The 27,843-nt window shown below is 37.1% G+C and overlaps 4 protein-coding genes across 7 annotated transcripts; all 4 read left to right on the top strand.

Annotated features, from left to right (window-relative positions):
- The first annotated feature begins 332 nt into the window (after positions 1–332).
- Positions 333–2,989, top strand: LOC140036604 (uncharacterized). Its single transcript, XM_072078603.1, has 5 exons — positions 333–566; positions 1,380–1,452; positions 1,558–1,606; positions 1,944–2,067; positions 2,627–2,989. The coding sequence occupies exons 1-5, from the start codon at positions 564–566 to the stop codon at positions 2,705–2,707; spliced, it is 330 nt and encodes a 109-aa protein (XP_071934704.1). The 5' UTR covers positions 333–563; the 3' UTR covers positions 2,708–2,989.
- A 1,583-nt stretch (positions 2,990–4,572) lies between these two features.
- LOC140036603 (AT-hook motif nuclear-localized protein 14-like) lies at positions 4,573–11,261 on the top strand. Of its 3 annotated transcripts, XM_072078600.1 has the most exons (6): positions 4,611–5,134; positions 7,701–7,753; positions 8,919–9,050; positions 9,306–9,458; positions 10,770–10,842; positions 10,934–11,261. In XM_072078600.1, the coding sequence occupies exons 1-6, from the start codon at positions 4,702–4,704 to the stop codon at positions 10,942–10,944; spliced, it is 855 nt and encodes a 284-aa protein (XP_071934701.1). In that variant the 5' UTR covers positions 4,611–4,701; the 3' UTR covers positions 10,945–11,261. The 3 variants fall into 3 exon arrangements, with proteins under 3 accessions (XP_071934700.1, XP_071934699.1, XP_071934701.1); XM_072078598.1 differs by having other exon boundaries at positions 4,601–5,134; positions 10,770–11,261; XM_072078599.1 differs by lacking the exon at positions 8,919–9,050 and having other exon boundaries at positions 4,573–5,134; positions 10,770–11,261.
- Positions 11,262–14,796: 3,535 nt separating this feature from the next.
- Positions 14,797–20,112, top strand: LOC140036602 (protein EIN4-like). The gene is made up of 2 exons (XM_072078597.1): positions 14,797–17,065; positions 19,096–20,112. Exons 1-2 carry the CDS (start codon positions 15,311–15,313, stop codon positions 19,636–19,638), a joined length of 2,298 nt encoding a protein of 765 aa, XP_071934698.1. The 5' UTR covers positions 14,797–15,310; the 3' UTR covers positions 19,639–20,112.
- A 1,145-nt stretch (positions 20,113–21,257) lies between these two features.
- LOC140036601 (uncharacterized) lies at positions 21,258–25,444 on the top strand. Of its 2 annotated transcripts, none has more exons than XM_072078596.1 (7): positions 21,258–21,607; positions 22,059–22,168; positions 23,644–23,837; positions 23,952–24,034; positions 24,175–24,250; positions 24,422–24,564; positions 25,091–25,444. In XM_072078596.1, exons 1-7 carry the CDS (start codon positions 21,392–21,394, stop codon positions 25,193–25,195), a joined length of 927 nt encoding a protein of 308 aa, XP_071934697.1. In that variant the 5' UTR covers positions 21,258–21,391; the 3' UTR covers positions 25,196–25,444. The 2 variants fall into 2 exon arrangements, with proteins under 2 accessions (XP_071934697.1, XP_071934696.1); XM_072078595.1 differs by having other exon boundaries at positions 24,175–24,277.
- Positions 25,445–27,843: the final 2,399 nt, after the last annotated feature.

Here is a 27,843-nt window from a genome sequence, read left to right as displayed (position 1 = left end):
TTTCTGGAGGTTGCGGTTGTGAGGCTTCCTTGTTGGTAGTTTGCCATTGTGACTGCTAGGTAGTCAACTGTCCTCCCATATTCTAGTACAAAATGGTGAGAATTCAATTCACGTGCACACTGGTTTGGACTGAAATTTTTAAAGAAATTTTTTTTTATATGATCATATTTTTTAATTATTTTTTTATTTTATATATATTAAATTATTTATTGTAGCATATTTTTACAAAAATTCCGTAAAATAACAGTGCAAATCCAAACATTCTCCAAAGTTGAAAGTTGAAAAAGGCCTAAGCCGGAGGCGTCAAATAACCACGTGGATGTCTCGTGCTAACCATTAAAACTGAAAGGACGAAAGGAAAGCATGAAGCATAAGAGTAACCGGGTACTTTATGATTTGTGAACAAAGGACAATCACGGGGGGCATAATCAGGAGGTGGAGTGGAGTGGATTGCAGGCAACTCTGCGAATCGAGCAGGAAGATCCAACCAAGATCCAATTACGGCATTGGTACTGGCTGAAGTCACTAATGCACTAAAGAAGAAGCAAGCTTTATAATCGGAAATGGTAAGACAGTGACAGCCTTCCCAAATCTCAAAATTTTTTGGTCTGTTTCCGGAATCGCCTACTTACTTCAGACGCGCTTTACTTGCTGATCTCTTACTCAGTTTCTTGACATCTCAAGAGACCCTTTTTAGATATGAAGAATATTTCACACTGCATTGTTTTCATATCCGTAGTTTATTATGCTAATATAAAAGAAGGAAAAGAGCCACAAATTGCTAGCTCAATAGTTTGGGTTTTATCATATGGGTATCTACTGGGTTAGAGTTGGATCAATGCAGGTAACAAAATTCAGATAAGCTTGGGATGTAGATAGACATTAATTATGGAGAATTATATGGCAACTTTTTTTCAAAACCTGATTTGTTATGCTTAAGTTTTCGGAATTTTGGGACACACAAGAAGAAATGCGTTAACCGTGGAATGTACATTGCCATCAATTTGCTTAGTTATGAGTGACTGTGTGGTATATGTGACTTGAGGAACTCCGTTGCATCCAAGTTGCTCTTGTTAACTCGTTGAATCTTGGAATAAGTGGTTCAAAAGGAAATGGTAACAATCATGGGCCTCATGGTTTATGGGTTAGTCCTAATTGAGTAATTGGAAGGAAATGAATAAATGATTATTACTTGAAAAGATTGAATCTGTGTGGCCTCTTCTCAGCTGTGAAGCATATGGAGTTCCCAAGCTGTCTGTGTTGTCATTTATTAGGAGATTGTATGGAAATATATACTGGATCTTTTGTGCTTAGGCTGGTTAGAGATTGCAAGCTAGCGACTCTCCCCCATGTAACTAAAATTTGTGTGCTTTCGGTAGGAAAAGGAAGCAAAGAAGGAAGCTTTCAGGAAGTATTTGGATTCCAGTGGAGTTCTTGATGCTCTGACCAAAGGTTTTGGGCTACTTCTGATTTCCTCCAGTGTGCAGTAGTAAAACTAATAATTCCATTCCCCAATTCTCTGACTAAGTATTTTTGTATTTCTCTGGCACATTGTAGTTCTTGTCGCGCTATATGAACAGAGTGATAAACCTTCCTCAGCGATGGAGTAAGTGTGATCAAACTCGCCCTGTATTGCAATTGTTTGCTTGACTTTGAGTAACTGTTTCCCTATATGACTGTAAAAAGAGCTTATATACTAAATTACTTGATTTGCAATAACTAGCAATCAGCGAAAGTATTGACGTGATTGTTTATGGCTCTGTTGATGGTCCATCTACCAAACTTCTGTATACCGAACTGGAGCTGCATCTTCAGCTGCATCAATCATATGAGTTGTCGTGTTCAATTATTACTGGACATGCCTACCATGCTTCCATCTCCTCATTGACAAAATACCGTTCCTTTCAATTATGTTCATGTTCAGATTGGCTTCCCTTTGGCAGGTTCATCCAACAGAAATTAGGTGGTCCAACTGTGGCCGAGTATGAAAAGCTACGAGCTGAAATATCTGATTTGCAGATAAGATTTAATGAGCTTTCGGCAGCACACCAAGATAAATGTAGGGAGGTATTGACTTACTTCTTTTTCTGCTTTAGTTGTTTATGCGGTCTGCTTCTTACTGTCCGCCAACCCCAGTTATTCTCTTTCCATTAAGACTGGGAATCAGGAACCTTGATTGACAAATAGAATACATTCATGCCAATTCATGGACCAAATGTTCTTGAGAACCTTGAATTATCACTCTCGGTCAACTCATATCTCTCTTTGTGCAGTTTCTTATTATATAATCTCTTATGAGGTGTGCTCATTTTCGAAAAGAGGTAATCTCAACCAAATAAATGCATATATCACCTTAACTTCTGCATCTGTCCGTAAGAGCAGGTGGATTACGCAGATTTCTCATTTACTATTAAGATTTCTATCAATGTTAAGTTTCCTGGCTGGCATATACGCATCTACTCTGCAATTAGGATGCCAACGTACCTTTCTAGTCGTAGATTGTTAGAGGAATCCTCCTGAGGTCATACATTTGGCTGTTTCATGGAATCATGGCTATGCACATGTCTCTCTAATGGATCAGAACGAATTTGAATTGATATCTTGCTTGTTTATCCATGCTTGGCAGCTGGAAGAATTGAAGAACTCACATGCAGAGGGCACTTCCAAACAGATGATTGAGGAGGGAGTTTCAAAAGAGGATACTTGAGAAAGCACAACAAAATTTAATCCAGTTTGTGAGGAGTGTACATGTATCTGTAATGGATCTATTTCGTAAAACAGTGTGATGCGTATGCCGGTTTCTTAGTTCTATTTTATTCATCTCTTAACTACTGTGATCTGTGAGAGATCACTGCTGAGTCGGTTTGTCTGCTAACTGGAAATATGGCAGGCAAAGCTGCTGACATGTATCACCTTGACTCGGTCCATCAATTTTGTCTATACCACTTCTCCAGCACTGCACTCCTGAGGAGATCAGTCCTTCTTCCGATTCTTGAACCCTGTATTATGCTCCAAAAAATTTCACGACAAGAAGCGTCTTCCCTCAGAGTTCAATAGTCACTATCAGAGGCCACTATGTCCCTCCACTGAACCACTTTTGCTGAGTTGAAACCATCAGCTCATGGCTTCTGTGGTGTTGCGTTTCATTCTATTGACCTACACTTCGTACTCAATGGCCATGATAGTCCCTGGAAGATGACGAGCCTTCAACTACCCAAACCATTATCAACAGTACAGTTACTCTCACCTTTGGGGTAACGTAAGAATTAAAGTATCTTAGCAATGATTAGGGGAGGATTATCGTGCTAACGACAAACATAAAGGGTGCTGACAAGTTTTGGAAGATTAAAGGAGGTGTCAGAACACCTTTTGATTTAGTCAGATTCTTATATCTACTAGTTCCTAATACATACTCTCCTCCCTCTAGATTAATATAGATTAGGTTATCAAAATATCATTGCAGTTAAAAAAAAAAAAGGCTTTGATTGAGAATTTGAAGACAATCAATTGGCACTCGAGAAAACTTGACGTGTCTGAAATAGATTCGAGGCTGGCTAATAACGTTTATAATAAGCCTCGCGTAATGACGAATTCCAATACAGATGGACCACTGTGGCTTTTACAAATACCACTTGAAATTGTGTATCCTGTCCATGTTGGATCCTTATGATTGCCATCTACTACTAATTCACATGACTTTATTCCTTGTATCAGTCTAAGCAAGACTGATGCCATTTTTTCCTTTGAGCAATTTGAAGTTACTTTTGGAGTCTCCATCTGGACAAACAAATGAATAAATAACTGTTAGTGAATGAAAGGAAGCTTAGTTAACTTTGATAATTCGTGGAATTTGACAGTTCAATTGTGGTAATTTTTGTTAAATTAAGGGGGTAATAGTTATCTCGTCCGCAGAAATTACTGCTTGCTTTTTCTAATGTGAATAAAGATTTTTAAAATCGCTCTCAAAGTTGAGTGATTTTGTAATCTTATGAAAATTTAGAAAGGAATCAACTGGACTCGTCTCGACTTTTCAATTCTATATGTTTTTAATTAAACATCTTATCTATCATTTGAATAAATTTAGAAAACGTTATTAAAAAATTAATCCCTAACTATTGAAGGTTTCTGTCGCTTTCATCCTCAAAATATTTTCTTCCAAATAAACAAACAATTTCAAAGTTGGTTGGTCACTTGACACATGGATAATCAAAGTTCTTACGTGTAAGGTATATATATAATATAGTTTATCAATTTGAATATAATGAAATACCTAATAGTATTACTTTTGAGGGGGAAAAAAAATCTTCATTCATGTAAATTTCGAATTCTTTGTCTTCTTGTTCCCCAAAGTAACTAAGGTCTCAAACTTTAGCTTAAAATATATAAGAAAAAGAAAAAGATTTAAACATGTTTATCCACATTAAATCCATACATATCCCCATCATCAGGCAAATCTACAGTAGACATATCAAATCCCAATTCCAATACCTAAAAAGGTCTCCGGATAAAGTCAAATAACTTCCTCAGCATCCAACGGCTGAGAAAAACCACCAACCCCACAATCAACGATTCAAAAGGCACAAATTTCCCGAAAACAATAAAGCCCTAAAATAAAACAAATACCTCAAAAATCATCAGGAAAAAAGAAAAGAAAATAAAAAATTTCCCAAATCCAAAATCTCACACACTACACGCACTATCATGGACCCTAATGAAAGTAGTGGACTGAGCTCTTACTTTCACCACCCTCAACAGCCACCACCACCTTCACCTCTCAACCCCACCGCCCCTACCACCGCCGTGGGATCAAACACCTCTCCCACCAATGGAATTCTGCCGAATACCTCTAATCCCGCTGCCAGCACCACCACTACAACTTCTTCGCCGTTGGTTTATGGGACTGTCCCCTCCGTGGTGACGTCTGGTGGTGCCGGATTGGATTCTGGGAAGAGGAAGAGAGGAAGGCCTAGAAAGTATGGGACCCCTGGTGAAGCCGCGGCTGCTAAGCGGCTCTCTTCGGCTTCTACTGCGGCTTCAATTTCTCCGCCGAAGAAAAAGGACTTGGGTTTTGGCGGTGGCGGTGGCGGGTCTACTTCTTCGGCTTCTTCTAAGAAGTACCAGTTAGCCGCTTCTGGTAATAATCTCCTAAAGACAAAAAAAAAAAAGAAAAAAAAGAAAAAGACAAAAGGGGAAGGAACCCTTTATTTATGTGATTTTTTTTCGGTTTATATTATTTATACCTTTACTGCATTTTATAGATGAATTTTGGGGAAATTAACGAGGCCCTTTAATTTGTCCTTTCGGTGCTTGTTTTGGAATTGCATTGGAACTTTGTGGACGAAGAAACCCTTCACTTATTGGTGGATTATTTGTTCAAAACTCGTGCCTTACTGCTGTTTGATATATGAACTGTAGAAATCAAGCAGGCTGTCTCATATGTCTAGTTTTCTAAATTCTAGAAGTAATAGAAAACTATAGTGTTTTTTGGCTGGTATTTAATTTGTATTTTGCTTGTAGGACCCGTTGGTAGTATATGGTAGTATTCTATGTTGCAGTGGCTGCAAGACTTGTCCACCTTCCCTCCCCCCCCCCCCCTTCTCTCTCTCTCTCTCTCCATTACTTCCCATAGCTAATTTATGATAAACTTGGAATGTTGGGCTGGGACATGCTGTAACTACCTGTATCAAAATGCTTTATCGACTATTGTAGTGTCTATTTTCATTTTTTTTAAGGCTTTGAACCCCATGAGTTGGTATACATGAATTTTGCTTGTGGGTATAGTAAGGACTGTTAGAGGACCTGAGTGAAAGCAAATTTATGCAATGGTCAATGGTCACATGTGTTTGGCAGATCACTGAGTGTTTATTGGAATGATCCATGCGTGATAAAGAGCTTAGGAGTGGGACTCTACATATCTTATGCAACCTAATCAATTGTAGGTTGATAAAATATGTTTCTGTAGATTATGCAGTGCATTGTTATTCCCTCAGTTTTAGATTTAAAAAGATGCAGAACAAAGGGTGCAGGATGCTTGAAAGTCTTTATATGGGTTTCTACAATGGCCCCATAACTGGTGGCTTTGTGCAGATTGGGTGTTGGATGTAGTAATCCTTTTATCTAAGTGCGAGGTGAAAGAGGGGTTTGGGATTCTGATAGCCGGCATTATCTCTTCCTCAAAAGATGCAGTAATCTCACACTTATTTTTATTTTCCAGTCCGTCTATTCTTAGCTGCTTCTCTAGGTATCAGTGGGAATTAAAATATTATGGAGGAAGTCTTAAATGCTGCTGTTCAATTGACACCGAAAGTATGGAAACATAATCTTTGTTCTAATTTGAGTAGAAAATTGATATAATAATTTTTGTTCTAATTTGGAAACATAATTTTTGTTGATTTTCTTGTATTACTTGATGCTTGAAGTTGATTACTACTATAAATTCATTTGGTGTATTGTGCATAGGAAATTCTGTACATAAGCTGAAAACTGTATATTTTCAAACTCATCTGAAAAATTGGTAGGATCTCCTAGTTTTCTTCCTATAAAAGGAATATTGAGCACTTACATTCTAGCTTCTCTTGTCAAGAGACATTCACATGGTGGCATACACAACTGGTATCAGCGTCACAAATTTGATGTGGTATTCAGCTCTCGTTTTGCTTTTAGCTGCATAGGGTTTGTACCTATGTTACCCGGACTCGTCATTCACCCCAGGTGCACCCGTGTCGACACGATATGACACGGTTATGCGTACAGAATCCGTACCTGATATGGTAAAATTTTTTTGGATACATTGACTGTTGTGAGATGTGGGAGACGTGATGTTGATGGCGGAGGAGAAGGAGAGATGGACAAGAAGTCACATGAGATGGGAAGAGAGTGGAAGAGGAAGAAGGGTGGCTCTGGGGAGGAGAAAAAAAGGAGGAGAAGGCTGCTAGAGATTTGAAAAGGAAAAAGCTCACGACAACTGCTGTATTTTTGCTTCATATGTATGGGCTGCTAACTCTCTTTCATTGGAGGGTGTGGAATTGTGGTAATGATGGCGCATAAGAGTAAGAGCGTCTTGGTTAATTGGAGAAGAGGTGCTCTGTTTTGATTCGCTTGAATGCTTTGTAAATGAGGTGACGGCAGTGCTGATTGAGCGATGAGGAAGATAGGATTTGACAAGGATATTTATTTTGCAACTAAATCCCTGTATTTTGGCTTTAATTATCTTTTTCAACAACTTAATTTCTTTACAAGTTTTCCCTTTTTAATATAAATCCAGCCTCTCATACTTAAACCTTTCTAACCAAGCTTATGGTTCTTTTCAACCTAATTTTGGATATTTAATTGAACTTTTTATTAAAATACACTTGATACATCATTGTGCTTAAATTTTAGAATGATTTATATCTAAAGATCTTATCCACAGCCATACCCAAAATTAGACACATATCCTCGAATCTTACAATTTTCAAATATTCAAATCTGACACTTTGACACGCACCCATATCTGACACCTGCACCCAAGTCCATGTAACATAGGTATGTATGTGGTTATCTTCTTTGATCATCAGCTGTTTAAATGTGATTTTGTTTCCTCCGCTTCTTTTGTTTGCTTATAGCTACTCCATTGTAGGTTAAGCTTCATTTTTTAATTAATTTAATTAGAACTTGATTACCACTTACCCACTTGTCCTGCTTTCCTGCTGTTGATGCAGGTAGTACTGGTCAATCTTTTATACCTCATGTCATAACTGTGGCTGCTGGAGAAGTATGTTTTCTCTTCCCGTCACCTACTTAAACAAATAATATTATTCTCTGCTGCTTATATATTGTGCAACATACCTGTTGGATTTGTGTTGTTTAGACCTGTAAAACCGGTTCCTCATTATTCTTTTATCATTTCCTAAAGAAGAAAGTATAATCCTTTGCAAGTTAAGTTTCTCTTTGTTTCCAGTTTCTGGTTAGTAATTGAGTGATCTTCTATTTAGTGTCTGGATTTATGGTGTATGATAACTCCATTTGGATAGACAATGTTAGTTGTTGCACAGGATGAACGTAAAATGACTATTTCAATTGCATTTATTAGAGTAAAATCACTTTCTCAATTGCATTTATCATTTAGTTTAGAAAATAAATACATGCTACCATTAACTTCAACTTGCAGATCTAGATCTGTTCAGGTTCTAACTGAATTTTTTTCACAGGAAAACTAATTAAACATGTTTCTCTCATCCTTATTAACTTCCTATATACAACTTTTGAATAAGAGCCAGGTTTGTGTATATACACATTTGAGTCCGGTAAAAATGATTCACCAGTAACCCTAAAAAATGTTGATCACTTATCCCACCATCTTCTCTAAATATCCAGTGTACTAACTCAAAAGGGGAAAAAATAAACGAAGAGAAAACAAAAAAGGTTGAAGGAGGCTTCTTTAGATATTGTTGTAATTATTGCTTGCAGCTTTTACCATAGTTACCCTGTCACGGTTGCAATGTTTGGGTTCATGTGTAGCTTTTTACAAGATGAAAGCAGGACACAAGCCTGAGAGGGGACAGCCCACATTTAATCAACCTTGGGATTTTTGTAAACTTGACCTTGGAGACTCTCGTCTTGATTTCAATTATTCAATTAGGGCCTGTTTCATCTTCTGCTGGCTGAGATGTTTGCAATTGTCTTATTATCTTGTAGCGGAAACAGTGTCTACTGACATTAGGCATCTTTATGCAAGAGTTTCTTAAGAAGCCTTATATCATAGCCTCTCCTTCCCATTTTATTTAGCTGATTTCTTTCAATTGCTTGATCTTGTGTTTGATGGTTGTCTCATTTATTTTTGTAAAATTATTTCCTGGAATTGCTGTTTAGATGCATAAGATTGCAAGCTGTTTTACTTGTTCAGAAGTTCCACAGTGGTGTATTGTTGCATTTGACAGGATGTAGGTCAGAAAATAATGTTGTTCATGCAACAAAGCAAACGTGAAATATGCATTCTCTCAGCATCTGGTTCTATATCTAATGCATCTCTACGTCAGCCGGCTACTTCTGGAGGCAATATCACTTATGAGGTAGAGATTTGTGAATGCATACCACTAAATTATGTTATGAGCAGCAACTACCGTTTAACTAGGGAAAGACTTCAGGAGAACATCATGAGTATCCCTTCTGATTGCTTACTCAGCTTATTTCTACTTGTTTTGAAAATAGCTAACTTGAAATTGTTATAGCTGGAGAAGATGATCATTTTGGATAGAGGTTTCTATGGTTCTTTGTATTTTAATTACCTTATATATCTAACTCTATTGTGGCATGCTTTGATGTAGGGGCGATTTGACATCCTTTCCCTCTGTGGATCTTATGTACGCACTGAACTTGGAGGAAGAACTGGAGGACTAAGTGTATGTCTGTCTAGTACTGATGGTCAAATCATTGGAGGTGGAGTTGGTGGACCCCTTACTGCTGCTGGGCCAATTCAGGTATTCTTATCTTGACTGCACATAAGCTCTAATTGCTGTCAATCATCTTTTAGTTTCAAATTTTTGTTGAAAGAACCCGATGGTTGGTAAAGGCCCATTATTGGCTACCCTTTTGAGGACAAGTCTTTTCTTTTGATATTTGTCGCAGATGGAATCTTAATATCTTCCACTTGTTGTACTTTTTCTGGATTTTATACAAATTATATGGATGTCTAATGTTTAATATCATTTTGAGTTAGAGGAAAATATATATCATTTTAGCTGAAAATCTACAAATTGAGTGGCTAGTTTCTGTTGAAATTAGGGCAAGTTATACACAAATTAACCTCCTTTTCATTTCATTGCTTTGTTGTTTTAACTTTACTAAGAATCAAGCACTAAGCTACTGGGGATTGATCCCACTATGGTTAGGTGAAGGTTACCCATAGCTTCACTCAATATTTATGCACCAGGGGTTCTTCCTTCTCTGGTGCCTGAACGACCTATGAAATTGCTTGGGATACCATCTCAACGGTCCCTCTCCTCTCCAACATTTTTTCCCTCCCTCTTGTCAAATGTCGAATAGTGAATGATAAGAGTTTTTGGATCCACCTTTGGGATTCAAACTAACTAAAAAGCCAAGCCTACCCACCAAACATCTGATGCCATGCATGACTTCCTCACACATTGATCTGCAAGTGTGAATTTTCTATCCCAGTTGTGGTAGAGCATGGGTAGGTCAGACAATGAATGTATTCCTCATAAATATCACCTAATAAACATCTGGATTATCATTTTAAACCACAAGCTCTCATTTCGGTCCTTACTCTGACTTTATACATTTGAATGCTGGGGTCAGGGTGCAATCATATGTTAGGATGATGATTATTAAGGGAATCAAAATGAGTACAAAGATTCTTGTTTTTGCCTCCAATTTCATTCTTCTGCTTCACTGGAATAAAAGTCCTAAATAATAAACCCCTTAATATTTTTTTTTGCTTTGATATTTCATTTAGATCTCAATTTCTCCTTTATGATATGCAAAGGTGGACAAATATAATTAATTCTGTTCTCCTGAATTGTTCTTTTCCTTTTAGTAGTAAAAGGTACTAAATGTTCGTGTCGTAGAATGATATGTTTAGATGTGTATACTTAGTAACTAAAATAGTATGTAGAATTTGAAATAAGGGATTATTACACATCGCCTCTATTTGGTGCATGATTATTATGGATCCCTTATTTCCTGTCATCAGAGGCAGCGTCTACCTTCATTTCAGCATATGGAGTGGAGTGTACTTTATTCAGCTGCTTACCAGTTTCTTAATTGAACAGATTATTGTTGGGACATTTGTAATGGACCCCAAGAAGGATATTACTGGTGGTTTGAAAGGTGACACTTCTGCTGGTAAGTCGCCGTCACCAATTGGTGGGGCATCATTTTCCGGTGTAAGCTTCTGGTCCCCAATTGATTCTTCTTACCAAAATATTGGTGGCAGTCAATTTATGATTCAGCCGCAGCCTCGGAGCACACAAGCACCTTCACAGTCGATGGAATGGAGCGGTCATCCAGGTCAGAGTGTGCAGCAGTCTCCAGAAAATGGCAACTACCCAGATTAGAGTACCTATTTGAGAACTGCTGTCTTTGCATATATGTTTCTGTATGGCAGATTCTTTTAGGACGGGAAGGTAGAGACTCTTTGTGCCATCTCGAGTTAGTTAAGTATGACAATGATAATGTACAGGCTAATGGTTATGAACATCTTCATCTTTGGTGACTGATACTTTTTCACGTATTTATGTACCTTAAGAAGTTTTGTACCTGCACTTTCTCTCTTTCAATGCTCTTCTTTAAGCAGTAGAAAATCCTGGCTTGCAGAATCCCCAAATAGGAAAGCTTTATACTTCTATATGATACATGTTCTTTTGCTCCACTGTAGTTTTCAGAGATTTTCTCATGCTGTTCTCAGAAGCATGCTGTGCCGGCAGGCATCGTTTCACAGGGGGGCCTATTGTTTACTGCGCATTTATCAGTACCAAATCCATTTAAAACCTGCCGAGTTGAATGGCAGACACAAATTGCTTTGCCCTTTCCTAGGATGTGGCTGGTAAAATAAAATCTTTCATATAGTATATATTTTTCTTGAAAATGATGATGGTCTTCCACGTTGTAGTGCTCACTTCATAATGCTTATGTGTCATGCGGACTTACCATTAAACAGGGAGATTAACGCCATGTAATCTGGCATTCACGAAAGAATAACTAGTGCTTGCAAAAATTACAGTTCCCAATCACATTGCTTAACGTGTAATCAGGGCTTAGGATTTGCCAATGACTTGAATCTTTAACCTCCCTCTTTATGTTCTTGATACGCGAGAACATATATGACATGGAGATTTGAGTGAGTGATAAAATACAATTAATATTCTTTTCGCATTACAATGTTTAATTGACTATATATTAAATAATCAAATAGACACGTTCAAAGTAAAGAACTAAAACGCACTCCACGAAATAAATACGTAGTATCAATTTGACATACATGAGATCAACCGAGAAATTTAGAACTAATTCAATAGCAACTGAGCTGAGAAAGATCAATCAGCACTGGTCCACTGTCTTGATGCCACTTAAATGAGAGAGAGGGGAAAATTTTTTAATTACATACTACCGAAACATGTCCGGAGGATAAGGCAGTATTATTTAAAAAATACTGTAGCACTTTTGAAGCCAAATGAAGAAATACTATCCATTATCCAGAGCTTAATGTGCCCATGCTCAAACAATCACATATGTCAGTGCCACCACCTGAATTTAGCACTATCAGCTAGCATTGAAGCCAGTTAATTAACTCAAGGAGTGTTTTTGTTCGAATCTTTTTCGATCGAATCCACGCTATCGTCTTTTGGAAATTCTAATGAACCTTCCTGCACTAAATTAGTCTTAATCACTACTAATGAATACATCAATGATTCATTTGTAATAAAATCAATATAGAGCTCATGATATCGAAAGCCCGATGAAGGCAGATTCATTGATGTTTCTTGGTTGCTACGTGGTGCTTGGCAGTTCATCTAGTGCCTGCTAGAGTTACCTTCAGTTTTGCTTCATGATCAAGATTCAAGAATGAAGAACGAAAATTAGGCCGTCATCATCATCATAAGACTTTCTGCGGGTGACTGCATCCTTCAGCTTTGCACCACACGATGAGGGCTCCACCTCCATGATTAACGGTGAGCAATGGCCGGTGGGATGACTAAGACGGCTGACAAGCACGTGAGAAACAAGGAGATTTTTTTTTTTTTTTTTTAAATATTTGAGGGGCGGCCTTTTCTAAATTTCTTGTCAGTAGTATTTGCCATTCTATTGGATATTGTTGATAGTCTCATGGGGTAGAAGGACAGTTGGTATAGCCTTTTTCGGCCTTTAAGAAATTAATAAAGGAGGTGACGTGGATGGGGAGATTAAATGCGTCTAGGTTCTCCTCACCTTATACACACTGAGACAGTCGTGTACTCATTCATATGCGGGAGGAGGGCCCGCTCTTTTTTCATACTCCTAAAGGCCAAAGGGGCAAGGCCTTTCATTTCCCCATTATTGTGCAATTGCCATGAAACACCGTAACTTTTTTTTCCCATATTAGTGTGAAACTTAAATTACAGGCGACTTTACTATAGACCAATTCATGTTTAATTATGTTTGGTATGGTTCAAAAGAAGGAAAAGAAAGTTAAGGAGTTTAGGTAAGAAAAACACGGATGACGACCATTTGATTGGATTTTTACCAAAAGATACAAGACAGGAATTTCGTTCAACTATGAAAAAAATGAAACAAAAAAACTGAAATATAAAATGTCACTTTTTTTTTTCTTTAAATTTGCATGCAAGGCAAGCTAATACGAGACTCCAAATTATGTTGTTCTAGTTTAGATATATTATTTTGACAAAATTACCGATAATATCTTAGATAGGATGTTACATAAATATGATCTAACTAAACTCGCGCAACTTGATTACCAAACTACAAAAGTAGGATTTATTTGAGTTTGATAAGTTGACAAAGATAATTATCTTTTTTCAAGCTTTGATTTGATTAGCGTACTATTCAATATTGAGTAAATCCTTAAAAGTCAAGTTTCAAAAAACTATATGCAAAACTAAATAACTGCAGTTACATTTTTTGCCTATAATTTGGTCATCGGTGACCTAGTTGGTCCTTGTATTCTCAAAATGATTGCAAATTCTTTAAGATGGCAAATAAAAATTATAAACTAATTATCTGATCGCTAAAATTTTGATATAAGAAAAGGAAGGGAAGGAGAAGGATTATTTTTTTTCCCCTAAAATCGTCCATGAGTGAGAAAGGTAAAGAGGATATGAAATTATTTAATTAATTTTGCATATGCCAATCTTAACAAAGAAAAATATAAATTTGTTCTTTTTTTTTAAAAAAAAAAAAGGTATAGAACCGTGAATTTTAGTACTATTTAAGTACGTTCTTTTATTTGTTAAGCTCTCAACCAATTGAAAATCAAAATTTAAAAACCAAAAGAAGGAGAAGTCCACCAAAGGAAAGTCTAAAAACTTTTGACAAAAGGTATTTATAAATACAAGGCAATTGCAACTGTGCACTTGGCGCTGGTGCCTAAGATCAAAGTCTGTTGGCGTAATTTAAGAAAAAAAATTTCAACCAGTCCTGACTGAAATTTTGAAAAAGTTATGGGGGTAAGGTAAATAAAAGCATGCCAAACGTCTCAATTTTTTTAATAATCTTCCTGTCGTCCTCTCCTTATTTACACCCAATTCAAGATTTGAAGATCCTCCATTGTCCATAAATTAATAAACACAAGTGTATGGATATTCTACAAAATTATTTATATTAATCTCTCACCACCTGTGCCTTCACCTTACTTTTTAGTACGCCTCTCATATGCACATATTAAATCCCGGATTTAATTTAATATATTCAGTTATTCACTGCCAAAACTAGTAGTGCTACCCTGAGGGAATACATGCAGGTCAATTCACTTACTAGACCTTCCCGCGTCCAGTGAGCTAAAGTTTTTACAGATTTTTCAAGTGGGGTTCAATCCAACGTCATACTTTGAACAGTTCTTGCTGATTGACTAATGGTTTTATTAGTTTTCTAATCCTTTAGTCCAAGTGGGATGTCCTATCCTATTGGGTAGGTGTCAATTTTGTTTGCTAATATCAACACCAGTTTCACAAGCTGTGATTCTTTCTTCATGCAAAAAAAGTCTTGTTATTATTATTTTTTTGGGTAGTGGAATATTGGTACGATACAGAATTTTTTTGGGCTTAGCTGTTGCTTGTAGAAGGTTGATTTGATGCTGGATTTCTCAAGGAAGAAGGTGTTTCCTACTCCCCCAGGTTCATTTTTGTTTTCACCATGTGCAACTCCCTTCAGCTTTATTGGAGCCTTGACTGGATTTTGATCCCGGTTCTTTAGGCCTGCATTCCATTGTCTTGGTTCTTAAGCTTTTCGTGCTATATCCTTTGAAACGGGGAGTGTTTAATGAAAAAGATTGATTCTTTCTTACAGATTCTGAATTTGAGCATTGACACTGACGTGGGAATTAAATATTATGAAAAATAGCGTGGGAGATGGTTACCTGAGAGAGGCTGCTATAACCTCTCAAAGGTTATTTGGTTATTTTGATCTTGACACATAGACATATTAGATCTAGAAATGCTGGAGAGATTTGATTTATTATAGTTTATTAGGAAAGCAATTGCTATTTGGGACTGGGGTTTGGGGTTTAATTTCAAGGACACCTCTTTCTTGATCTTCAGTTGATTTAAGCTTTTGAAAAGGGTGAAAACTTGTCATAAAGATGGATTGAAAAGGGGCTGCCATGGGTTCAAGATTAAGGGATTTTGTCCTTGGGCTTCTAGTTGCAGTTATGATCTTCAGCGTGTCAGCCACTGATGGCGAATTTTCCCATTGTCATTGCGATGATGTTGGAGGTTGGAGCATAGCTAGCATTCTAGAATGCCAGAGAGTGAGTGATTTCTTGATTGCTGTGGCTTACTTTTCAATTCCTATCGAGTTGCTTTACTTTATTAGCTGCTCAAATATACCATTCAAATGGGTTCTACTTCAATTCATTGCTTTCATTGTCCTCTGTGGATTGACCCATTTGCTCAATGCGTGGACTTATTATGGTCGGCACTCCTTCCAGTTGATGATGGCTCTTACAGTTGCGAAAATCCTTACTGCTCTTGTATCTTGTGCAACTGCTATCACTCTTATCACTCTGATCCCTATTATTCTCAAATTTAAAGTCAGAGAATTCTTTTTAACACAAAATGTGATGGAGCTAGGCCAAGAGGTTGGGATGATGAAGAAACAGAAAGAAGCTAGTTGGCATGTCCGGATGCTTACCCAAGAAATTAGGAAGTCACTCGATAAGCACACAATATTGTACACTACTTTGGTTGAGCTTTCAAAGTCCTTGGATCTGCAGAATTGTGCCGTTTGGATGCCTAATGGGAATAGAACAGAAATGAATTTGACCCATCAGTTGAGTCCTGGTCCTTCAGAAGAATATAGCCACACCCTTGCGATTAATGAACCAGATGTATTAGAGATAACAAAGAATAAGGGAGTGATGTTTTTGAGGCAAGACTCAGTACTTGGTGCTGCGAGTTGCGGAGGGTGTCAGCCAGGTGCTGTTGCAGCTATTCGAATGCCAGTGCTTCTAGGTTCAAATTTCAAAGGGGGGACACCAGAGGTTGTTGACACTGGATACGCCATACTGGTTTTGGTTCTTCGAAGTGCAAATGACAGGGTTTGGTTGTATAATGAGATGGAGATAGTTGAAGTTGTTGCTGATCAGGTGGCAGTGGCTCTGTCCCATGCTTCAGTTCTTGAGGAGTCTCAGTCAATGAGAGAGAAACTGGAAGAGCAAAATCGTGTGCTCCAGAAAGCTAAGGAGAACGCAATGATGGCAAGCCAGGCAAGGAACTCATTTCAGAAAGTAATGAGCAATGGAATGAGGCAGCCTTTGCACTCAATTCTGGGCTTACTATCTCTGTTTCAAGATGCCAATTTGAGCCCCGATCAGAGGATTGTGGTTGACACTATAATAAAATCCAGCAGCGTTCTCTCAACATTAATAAATGATGCAATGGAGATATCTGACAAGGATGAGGGAAGATTCCCATTAGAGATCATGCCCTTTAAATTAGATGCCATGGTAAGAGAAGCATCCTGTTTGGTTAAGTGCTTGTGCCTTTACAAGCACTTTGGCTTCTCTACGGAGATTCCAAATGTTCTGCCTAATCAGGTGATGGGTGATCAGAAGAGGGCATTTCAGGTTCTACTGCACATGATTGGGCATCTGTTGAATGTCAATGAGGGAAGGGACTCTGTTACTTTTAGGGTTGATACTGAGAGCAGAATTCAGGAGAGGACTGATAGATATTGGGATACAAGGAGACCAAGCACAACTGATGAGTATGTGAATGTAAAGTTTGAAATTGAAGTTAATGTTGAAGGTTCTCTATCAGATAGCTCAATAGCTACCACTCATTTTGGTGGGACAAGGCATAACAGCAAAGAAGTAAAGGAGGGCTTGAGCTTCAGCATGTGCAAAAAGCTTGTGCAGGTGCGAATTCTGAATTTCTTTTCTTCATTAATTTCTTCACATTAGCATCTTACGAGCTCATAAAGTATTACTGGTGCCTAATTTGTTGGATAGTAGATATACCTGTCATGGCTATATAACTGCATGCTATGCTGTTCATTTTATCACATGTACAAATTGTTTCATAAATGTAAATGCTGTCAAATAAGATGTTGGATAACTTTATTGGGACATTTGGGTGCAGTACAAAGTGCTGGCATTCTCAATCAAAAAGAGAATTTTTTTTGGGGGTGCATTCTCCTACCAATAACACGGTCAATTTTCCTCAAGACATCAATGCCGTTGAACTTATTAAAATTCCTTGTGAGATAGGTTTAATATGCTTATTTTTGAAGCATATGGCATTTGGGGCTGTAGCACCCGGTTTAAGTTATAGTCAGATACTCTAGGTTCACATCAAGGACTTAAAAGCCATCCGTCAAAGTTGCAAAGAAGAGGAGAAAGTTTTGGGGTCTATTGTTATTCAACAAGCATATTACAAGAAGTTGCTAATAGTACTTGAAATAGTGCGGCTACTTAGAAAAACCAAAGATAAAATTTGATGCTGGTTACTTTTTTGACGTGTCCCAAGTGTAATGGTCCCTCACCAAAGATGAAATTTAATGCACCAAGAAGTCCAACTCCATGAGATGGCGGAATCAGAAAATACCCAATGCATTGCTGTTGATCAGCCACCTACAAAGGCTACTTGGCTGCTAAGTGTTTCCTCTGGTGGCATGTTTCAAACTTCTATAGCTTACCTTAAGCAATTTGCCCTGGCGGTGCATTTTTCTGATTGTAAATGTTGGCAACATGGCAAGTCCATGTAACCCATCAGCTGGATGATTTCAATTCTCTTATGGTATTCTCATACTGGCCTTTTTTTAGCAATTGGATTTTATATAACCACAAACATCCCGGTGCTCATCCACTTCTGCTACTTGCTAACCTTTGGAGCTGGTTTAGTGATCAATGTATTCAATACCTAGAAAAGGCTAAGATACACAGTTTCTAGCATCTTTAAAGTCTGAGTGGGATAGTTTGTAAATCATTTTTTTAGTGCGAAATGCTTGATATCTGGGATAATAGCTATAAAGCACTTATAAACACTTTTTGGGCTTGTTTTACTTTCAGTGCATGAATTTGACGCACTCTTCTCTGATTGCTCAAGGCCAGCATGATGGTACTTGAGGTGGCATTTTAGCTATGCCTATGCGGTATAATTTGTGACGTATTTCATCAAAAGAAGTTTGTCGTACTCCATAGTTGCAAGATATCACTTCTTGTATTCAGTCAATACCTAGAAAAGGCTAAGATACTCAGTTTCTAGCGTCTTTAAAGTCTGAGCGGGATAGTTTGTAAATCATTTTTTTAGTGCGAAAACGTATTTCATCAAAAGAAGTTTGTCGTACTCCATAGTTGCAAGATAAAACTTCTTATATTCAGTTTAGTACAAGAATCTAGATGTACAACATTTTCAAAGTTTAAAAGGTTCTGCCCTTCATTTGGGAGCTGCTAATTTATGCTTTATTTAAGCTTACAAAAGTTTCCCCTCTTATTTGTTATTGGTTTATTTTCCTTATTTTTACTTCTGATTATGTCCTTTGGGGAATAATCTAAATCCTGTGTTTCTTTCTTCCTGAATGAGCATTAAACTCGCTGTCCAAACCTATTGTGGCCAATCATGTCTTCTATACATTTCTTTGGAGGACACAACCCTTCATCTAGTTTAGGTGTACTTTTCAAGAATTGTTCTTTGGCATCTTATTCGTTATTGGTTTATTTTCTGTATTTTTACTTCTGATTATGTCCATTGGGTAATAATCTCAATCTATGTTTCTCTGTTCCTGAATGAGTATAAAACTTGCTGTCCAAACTTGTTTTGGCCAATCATGTCTTCTATCAATCACTTTGGAGGACAGAATCCTTGTCTAAATCCTTCGTCTAGTTTGGGCATCCTTGTCAACAATTGTTTTTTGACATCAGATTGATTCCTGGTTTAACATCTGCAGATGATGCAAGGTAGTATCTGGATGTCCTCTGATTCTCGGGGCCAAGCACGAAGCATGACTCTTATTCTCAGATTTCAGAAACAATCTTCTTTTAGAAGACATGTATTTGAGCTCGGAAATCCATTGGAGCAACCAATTTCTAGCTTAATGTTCAGAGGCCTTCAAGTTATTCATGCTGATGATGATGATATAAATAGAATGGTGACTAAAAAGCTGCTTGAGAAGCTAGGTTGCCAAGTTACCGCAGTTTCATCTGGTTTCCAGTGCCTGAGCGCACTAGGCCCCTCAGCAGCCACATTCCAAGTTGTAGTTTTGGATCTTCACATGCCTGAAATAGATGGCTTTGAAGTGGCAAGAAGAATACGAAAGTTTCGGAGTCGTAACTGGCCATTAATTATAGCCTTGTCCGCAAGTGCGGAGGATCATTTGTTGGAAAGGTGCCTGCAGGCGGGAATGAATGGTCTTGTTAGAAAACCTGTTCTTCTACAAGTAATGGCTGATGAGCTTCGAAGAGTTCTGCAACGAGCAGGTGATGGTTTTTGAGAGATCATCATATGACAAAAGAGATGATGCATCGGTTAGTTCACTCTGGACTAATTCAAGAAACCCTATTTAGAGATCTTAGCATTTACACATACTATAGGCCAACATTCTATTAGAATTTTGCTAACCATTTAGTTATAAATTACCAATGGGAGAACATTATTGGCTGGATTACATTTGAGTGCCCTTGCATCAACGATGGTTGACATCCATCAATAAAGTGAGACATGAACAACTGTCATGTTTGTAAATGGAAGGAAAGGTTGTGGACTAATTGAAGAATATGCAAGTGCAGCTTACACAGCTTGCTCATGATCTAGGTTCCTGTGAGGACCTTTGAAGCAAATATTTGTGATACATGATTCTATTCACTGTCAGCCCAGAGAAATTCTTGATATATGTAACGCTTCGGGAGAACAATGATCAAGTCTGATTAGATAAAACTTCTTTGCTCAAAAAATGAGCTGGGCAACATTTCCTTTGTGTTTTTTTCTTGGTTTCCTTCTACATTGGATTAAAATGTTCGTACATTTGCATTTTTGGTTTATGGTACTAATTGCCTCTGCAAAACACAGAATCTTGTCTCAGCGCCCATTCTAGTTTCGCTGAAGCATTAAAATCACAAAAGCAGCTCATGACATCTTAATGCAGAGGCCGGTATAGGAGATACTGCAAAAGGTTGCAGGGACCTTACAGTCAATTATCAATGGCCGTACAAATTGATTCTATGGGACAAAAATCAATATTGTTATTGTGCATGATTCATATAATTAGTACTGGCTGGGCCGATAGGATTGGGCCTGAATGTAATTTCGAAATGTTAACCCAATTAAAACACTGCATGTCACCATTGGTTGGGGCTTAATATAATGCCAAATTAGAGATAGGCCCAAGATAGCTATTCAATTTTCAACAATATTGACAAAATTTGTCGATCCAACAGTTAATTCTCTTTTTTGCAGTAAATTAATTCAAAATTAAGGGAGAGAGGCAATAAATAATTTGCATACTAATCAACAATCAATGAAATGGTGGTGAAAGAAAGTAATTTATGGGACATGTAAGATTTCAATAATTGTGATTTGAAAAAGATTTTACTATAGTTCTATGTAATAATTTGATAGAAAGCAGATATTATTATGATAAGATTATTTACTTTTTAAAGTTATTTTAAAATTAGAGATAATTTTTAAACATATAATATAATCCAAATAGGATTAAATATAGGTAAAACCTAAGTGATGAATAACCCGTTAATTCTCTCTAATTAGGCATATAATGTAGAAGTGAAAAACAATACTTATTAAAATCTCTAAAAATAAAGAGGCATTTCATGGTTTTTTTTTTTTTTTTGGCAAATCTTTGAATACTAATTTATTGGACCAAATTTAAATACATGATGGAAATTTTTGCAAGCCAACAAACCCGCTATGCAATTTGTAGTAGTATCATAGTATGGACTAAGGTGCGTCGTTGCAGAAACTTTTGCAAATTGTGACGCCCAAATTTGTTGATTTTTATGGAATTATTAAGCACAAACAGACGTCAACCTCGACCTTAGTGTAAACGACATCGTCTGTCTACAGCTTAAGAAACCCAAAAACCATGGAGCGCTTTTCGAATCGACAGCCAACTCGTCTTTCTCCTCCTCCTTCAGCCGCCGGAATCTTATAGTGAAATCGGCATTTCTTAAAAAAAAAAAAAGACAACAAAAGAAAAGAAAGGGAAATATACTGCTATCACTATTTTAAGAATGAGCCAAGAAGCAGCAGCAAATTACTACTCAAAGGATTTCGAGTGGAACCAGCTCAGACTTGAGATCGAGACCAACCCCTCTTTCCTCTACCACCTCCTTCCTTTCATTGATGATACGAATGCCAACACATCTGCTTCTACTGCTGATGCAAATTCTGATTCTGAAGCCTGGAATAAATTCCACACTCGTCATTCCACTGGAAAATTCTTCAAGGTACTACTACCATGCTGGAGTCTCGTGTTTCATGTAATATTCATTAACTCACAATTGCTTCTCTTCTAAGTGCCTATAGTATTAACTTTTTTTGTTTCACAAATGCCAAGTGGGTTCTTGCCTAGTTACTTTTTATGCCTTAGAATTTAACTGGGTTCTCGCCCGTTACCATTTTGTCTCGGACTGTAAATGGGTTCTTGTCCATTAACAAAATTTTTTTCCAATCATCAGTCATCGGTATTAAAAAAATAAAATAAAATTTAGGCACGCAAACTGCGCTGATAAAGAAGAAGCTTGTCTTTTTAATGTTTTACGGTTGTTCATTGAGGTTCAAGATAAAGTTCTTTCTTAGTCAATTCTATTGATTAGCGTCAATTGATCAATGGAAATTTAATGCAAATGGGGTAATTTTTGGTCCATTTTGACATTTTCCTTTTCTTATTAAATGTAGGAGAGGCGGTACCTGTTGAAGGAATTTCCAGAGCTGGCTTCTTGTAGAGACTATGCTAAAGTTTTGGAGGTCGGATGTGGTAATGGAAGTACTGCTTTGCCAATTTTACGGTAAAATACTATATCTTCTATTCCGAAAAGTTGCTGATATCTGGATGAATCATTTCTGAAATAATTCTGAAAAGACTAAATCTTGAGTTTCACTGATACTGGGATTGGGCATTATCTAGGTAATTGTAATGCTGGGATTTGGTTTATTTACTGTGGTTTGTGCTTAGGATAATTATGTGACACTTAATGAGTTTTGCTCTATTTCTACCAGATTGAAGTATATGTTAAAGTCTTGGCTTAGATTTAAAAATGTTAGAACACTTGATGAATCTATGGACGATTTGGTGTCCAAATGAGCCCCATAAGAAAGAAAGAATATATGACTGGATATCTCTCATTGAAATCATCAAGTTCAAGATACTGCTTGTCATATTAGTACTGTCGTGTTTGGGTCAGCTGATTGTCATATGAATATCCATGTGAATGTATATGATTAAATCATTCTGTTATTAATCAGGGAAGGTAGATGAATGCCCACGAGGGGTTTAAGCCTAACTAGTCTTATCTTTTTGCATTTTAGTAGGAAGTGACTAGAGTTCCTATGGCACAAGCATTCAGTCTTGAGTTATGGACTCTTTTCTAGAAAAAATTTGCTGGTCTTGTACCTCCAATATTGTCATGCATTTACCACATTTGAAATTGCCCTTCTTTTGTTTAATCCAGCCTTAATTGGTCATCCTTGGGCAATAATTTGACCAGTTTGTTTGCTGTCAGGTATTCAGGCATGCCACCATTGGGAATTGAACCATAAGTTACATGTAGAACTGAATTTCAAAGTCTATGAGTAGATTTTAGTACCTTTTGAGAGCATCTGATCTTTTCAGTTTGTACCATAGATGTTATGGAAATCGGGAATTTCTGTGAGTAATATGAACTGCTTGCAGGAAAATTCTAATAAATGGAATTTAGGATTGAAGTCTCCCTTGCTTCTCTCCATAGGCTGTCTAATATTTTTCTCTGGCAAACTATTGACATTTCCAAAATGGATGTCTGATACTGTTGGTGGTTTAGATTCAAGTTCTCAACATCGCAGCACCTCCGTCTGCTATCATGTCAAAATGGAGAGGTTACTTAGTTGAAGTAAGATTTCCATCATGTAGCTTTATCGTATGTGGTGTTAATTTGCATATTTGACTACCAGCGGAAATGAATTTTCCTTCAAGGTCATTTGATCTGTGATTGTGTCAAATTTCTTTAAGGGGTGGTTGATGCATGCTTCTCACTGTCATCAGTGGAGTGCAATGGTAGTCTGACAAATAGAGGAGGAATACATTTTGCAGATTCATGCTTTTTATGGAAAATCAAGATGCTAGATATCTCTCTTTCCTGTCTACAGTGATAACGGGAGGCATATAACATGATCTTTGTTGTCAATATCTTGATGCTTCATTTCTTGTTTCAAACATGCGTATGCTAGAAACTTGACATAATGTTTTACAACAAATTGATATGTCATTGTCCTCAAATATTGACAGGGCTAAAGAGAACATTGTTGTTTATGCCTGTGACTGTAGCAATGAGGCTCTTGATAGGGCTAAAGAGAATATAGCTGCTGCAAACTTGATCTCAGCTGAGCATCGTTACCACCCCTTCTTATGTGATATTTCTACGAGTGGGTTTCCTGAGTGGTTGGCCTGCAGTTCTTGTCAAGAAAGATTTTGCAAAAGCAGTATGCTAGTTCCTTGTCCTTGCTTGTCTTTGGTTTATTTGTTAGTCATCTAAGTATGCTAGTTCCTTGTCCTTGCTTGTCTTTGGTTTTTTGGGGCTAATTCAGAAGTAATAGACTGTAACAGGGTAGATTTCTGTGAAGTCTCATGCTCAGAGGAGAGTAGTTGCTGCATTGGTGGGGTGGATCTCGTTACCCTAGTATGTTGTCTTAGTAATTACTTTGTCAACTTAAAATTTTTACTGAAATGGTTTAGCTCTAGAACTTTTTAGCACAGTAAAAGTATGAGTTTTGTAGATTCTGTCATTGTTTTTGCTTATTAATGTCTTTCACATGCCAGATCTTCACTCTATCAGCATTACCACTCCACATGATGCCAACAGCCATTCAGGAGTGCTTCTCTGTCTTAAAGCCAGGTGGCATGCTCTTATTTAGGGATTATGGTAATAGCCCCAGGAAATAGAGGGTAACAGTTGACTTGGTCGTGTTGTGTATTATTTTATTTATTAATTTATTTATTGCATTTTAATTGTCTTTATTGGCTTTTGCTGATATATATATATATATATATTTCATTGGAAATTCAGGTCTCTATGATATGACAATGCTTCGGTTTGATCCCGAGCAAAGAGTTGGATATAGGGAATACATGCGATCTGATGGAACCCGTTCTTATTTCTTCTCTTTGGAAAGCACAAGAGATTTATTTTCTAGTGCAGGGTTCACTGAGGTATGAATTTGGATGTTACGCTTTCCTTGGATAAGCTTTTATTTCCTAGGAAAGATTATGAATTTAGGGCTGATTACTGATTAGGGAAAAAAATGTGTGTTTCCACAAATTTGCTTGCTTATTGCTTTGTCGATGAACAATTTGTGAAGGGAGTGCATCGAGCTTGCCATTTGCCAAGGGTTAGAAAAGGGTGTGTTGCATGGGGAGACTTGGGAGGTGTGCTCTTGGGTTTTGTTCTTTGGGCTTGCGGGTCATACAGTATTTTTTTTTGGATGCCCTTACAGCTTTAATAGATTGTTGAAACTTACTATCAAGTTGTCTGTAAAGACTTATTTATCTCCAGCCAAGATTATTGTTTAATTACACACAAATCTGATCAGAAATGAATCTGATGGAAAACATTGCGGCTATCAATTTCAAATTCAAGTTACAAAATCTCATGGATCTTGAAGCTAAAACAAGTTTTGACTTGTGTAACTTTTACTCCTACAATGTTATTGCGCTAACCATCCTAGTATTTTTGCAGCTGGAGCTTGAATACTGTTGTGTTAAATCTACAAATAGGCGAAATGGGAAACTTATGCGACGGGTTTGGGTTCACGGTAAGTTCCAGAGACCCAAAGGTAGTTGAAGCTGAAACCAATATTGGTTTTGAAGGAACTGGGAAGAGAAGCAGATTGGATGATTGAAGACCAGCTCCAAAGGACAAATTAAGAGTGTTACGAAGTAGATGGTTATGAGTATCCTATCTGTCAAGAGTAAAATTTTCTTTCCACTTATTTTCGGGTAGTTTTTATTTTTAATCCTTTCTCTTTGCTCTTTCTGATTTTTGTGTGTATGATGGATGATTGGTGAAACACAGATGACAACCATTTTTGTAGTCTTCTTCCTGTAGCCTAACGAGCTTTAGTTTAAGTGCAAGTGGCTTCTAAAAGTAATGAAATTGCCAGGTTCTTTCGTTGTGACAGACTAGAAAAACTCAAAGATCTCTGTCAAATGTCTCTGTTCATCTTTTAAACAAAGGTTCTGTAACATTTTCGTGAAAGCAAAATGTTCCTGTTTAGCATATCGTGATATAAGAGAGGAGTGCAGTATACTTGTCACTAGAACGTTTGATTGCTTTTTCTGATGCCCGGAAGGCTTCTACACCCAATTTCTTGACTCCCAACAGAGGGTATACGCTATACACCCTCCGGTGTTCTAATAAGAAATTTCAACAGTTTTCTTTATTTTTAATTAGTCATCTCGAAATCTGGTACTGTGTTATTTGTCACTAATGTCAACCGTGAAGCGACAAATACTTGTATTAAGACTTGCCAGGCATTAAGAAATCGCGGGGTTTAAGAAATCACGGTGAATTCCTTTCACTTTACCATCGAACCCAACCCTTTTGGGATCGCCATCAGCTTTACATAATCAAAGGGAGATTAGTCATTTCATTCGTTAGTAGTTACAACTAACCCACGCCAATTTTCTGCGACTCTAACGTTAATCAAATGGGGACGTTGATTAAACTATAGTTACTTGATCGTTGCCTTGTTCCATTTATCAACCCCACATGGACATGAGGCAACATGGCAGCCAATGTCAAGAAGATCAAACAAAAGAGTTGTCACACTTTCAATGGATAAGCATTCATATTAGCAATCTCACGACATAATAGAACGGAATATTTTATATGGGTGAAGAAACAACCAACAAAAGAACTGCAGGTTGGGTCAAAGAGCACCACCATTTGACCCAAGTGTATTAAATGCTTTGCACGCAACTAATAATTTTTCAGAACCAAGAGGAATTGGCAAGGAAACGGTTGGTTCTCAAAGCCCATAGATGATCATGCATGATTCTCCCAGCAAAAGTTAAGTATATATATGTTAAGTACTAAAAATGTCATTCAGCTTTCCACACACTACTAATACTAATTCAGGGTTTAGGGTATGGATTTCCATTTGAAGTCGTTTAATTAATTAACTTTTCAAAAGATTTGCAAATATTTGTTGGTGAAACTAACTATATATGTTTACTATCAGAAAATGACAGCTGCTTTCAGAAAAGAAGGGCCAATTACAAGAGGTTTCAGCTGCAGCTTTGATCGTAAAGTATCATGAATCGTGTAATTAGGAGATTAATTAAGTCATCAAAGTTAACCAAAGTGGGCTCCATTAGTTGTTAAAGGATCAATATTGGAGCGTCTTAATGCTGGACATGATACTATAAATTAGGGGGATTTTATCTAATGGCATGGATTCATGTGAAGAGGGTCCTCCCTTGCTCCCAATTAATCAATTCCTCCGTCCTTTTCAGGATTAAAGATAAACTTCTTTTTGAGAGCACTTGTAATAATGAAACTTTATTAGCTTCCATTCAATGCATCATCCTTGGCGTCTTACATATGTGCTGCTGCTGCCAATAATGTTTGTTTGTAAAATTTTTGTGGTCTTCTTGTTCGTTGTGATCAGATGCTGTTTCATATATTTCTGTTGTGTTTTTATTATCAATTATAAAACTTATGAGCTATTTGCAAAAAAATTCATCAATCACAATCACTATAATTAAGTGTGACTAAAAATAGTTGACGGTAATAGATTTTTATTGAAATCAATAGAGTATTTGACAAGTGGAGTTTACGTATGGGTTTTATATATTTTCTATTTCCTCCTCATTTTTCTTTTATTTTTTTATCACTCTTTTTGTTTCTTCTTAGCCTTTTTATTTTTAATTAAAAATATGAGATACATGGATAAATAAATATGGATTCCCTACTACTAAAAAGTAGTTAATCACAAAACTCATTCTAGTACGAAACTCACTTACCGAATATACCTTAGTGAAACTCAAGCGATAGTGGAATTTTATCACCTTTTTTTTTTTTTTTGGTTGCCTGCCACGGTATCCACCAGGGCTTTACCCTGATTAATCCGTTGGTCGACCCGAGTCGCATACCTGATTGTGGTAGGTGAGTCTCCCAACAAGGGTGGCTGCGTACGTCAGGTTTCAAACCCGAAACCTGCTTAAGCGGAACCAAGCTGCTTACCGCTTGGCCCAACCCCGGTTGGTGAATTTTGTCACGTTAATAATAGGATAAAGAGTGAGACAAACATTTTTTTTTATATGATTACAAATAACCCTTGAATATTAATTAAAATATTATTACACTCATTACAGAGATTTGAAACCATATTTATTCCCCTTGCCTTTTGTACTTAATCATTATTGTAGTTTAATTTATGATTTCTTGAAGCCAAGATCACCCACAGTTGAAGAAGAATTGCATAACTA

Source organism: Coffea arabica, chromosome 2e (assembly GCF_036785885.1).
Source record: "Coffea arabica cultivar ET-39 chromosome 2e, Coffea Arabica ET-39 HiFi, whole genome shotgun sequence".
Classification (NCBI taxonomy): Eukaryota; Viridiplantae; Streptophyta; class Magnoliopsida; order Gentianales; family Rubiaceae; genus Coffea; species Coffea arabica.
Note: the sequence above shows the minus strand (reverse complement) of the source record. Positions and strands in the feature narration are given on the sequence as shown.

What these genes read in the sequence shown, in the direction of transcription:
- LOC140036604 (XM_072078603.1), top strand. An exon ending in TCTTGATGCTCTGACCAAAG is followed by an intron (nt 1,453 to 1,557) that starts GTTTTGGGCTAC and finishes GGCACATTGTAG; the next exon opens with TTCTTGTCGCGCTATATGAA. An exon ending in AAACCTTCCTCAGCGATGGA is followed by an intron (nt 1,607 to 1,943) that starts GTAAGTGTGATC and finishes TCCCTTTGGCAG; the next exon opens with GTTCATCCAACAGAAATTAG.
- LOC140036603 (XM_072078598.1), top strand. Translation starts at nt 4,702, where the DNA reads ATGGACCCTAATGAAAGTAGTGGACTGAGCTCTTACTTTCACCACCCT. An exon ending in TAACTGTGGCTGCTGGAGAA is followed by an intron (nt 7,754 to 8,918) that starts GTATGTTTTCTC and finishes TGCATTTGACAG; the next exon opens with GATGTAGGTCAGAAAATAAT. An exon ending in CTGCTGCTGGGCCAATTCAG is followed by an intron (nt 9,459 to 10,769) that starts GTATTCTTATCT and finishes TTAATTGAACAG; the next exon opens with ATTATTGTTGGGACATTTGT.
- LOC140036602 (XM_072078597.1), top strand. Translation starts at nt 15,311, where the DNA reads ATGGGTTCAAGATTAAGGGATTTTGTCCTTGGGCTTCTAGTTGCAGTT. An exon ending in TGTGCAAAAAGCTTGTGCAG is followed by an intron (nt 17,066 to 19,095) that starts GTGCGAATTCTG and finishes TAACATCTGCAG; the next exon opens with ATGATGCAAGGTAGTATCTG.
- LOC140036601 (XM_072078595.1), top strand. Translation starts at nt 21,392, where the DNA reads ATGAGCCAAGAAGCAGCAGCAAATTACTACTCAAAGGATTTCGAGTGG. An exon ending in CCACTGGAAAATTCTTCAAG is followed by an intron (nt 21,608 to 22,058) that starts GTACTACTACCA and finishes TATTAAATGTAG; the next exon opens with GAGAGGCGGTACCTGTTGAA. An exon ending in GGGTGGATCTCGTTACCCTA is followed by an intron (nt 24,035 to 24,174) that starts GTATGTTGTCTT and finishes TTCACATGCCAG; the next exon opens with ATCTTCACTCTATCAGCATT.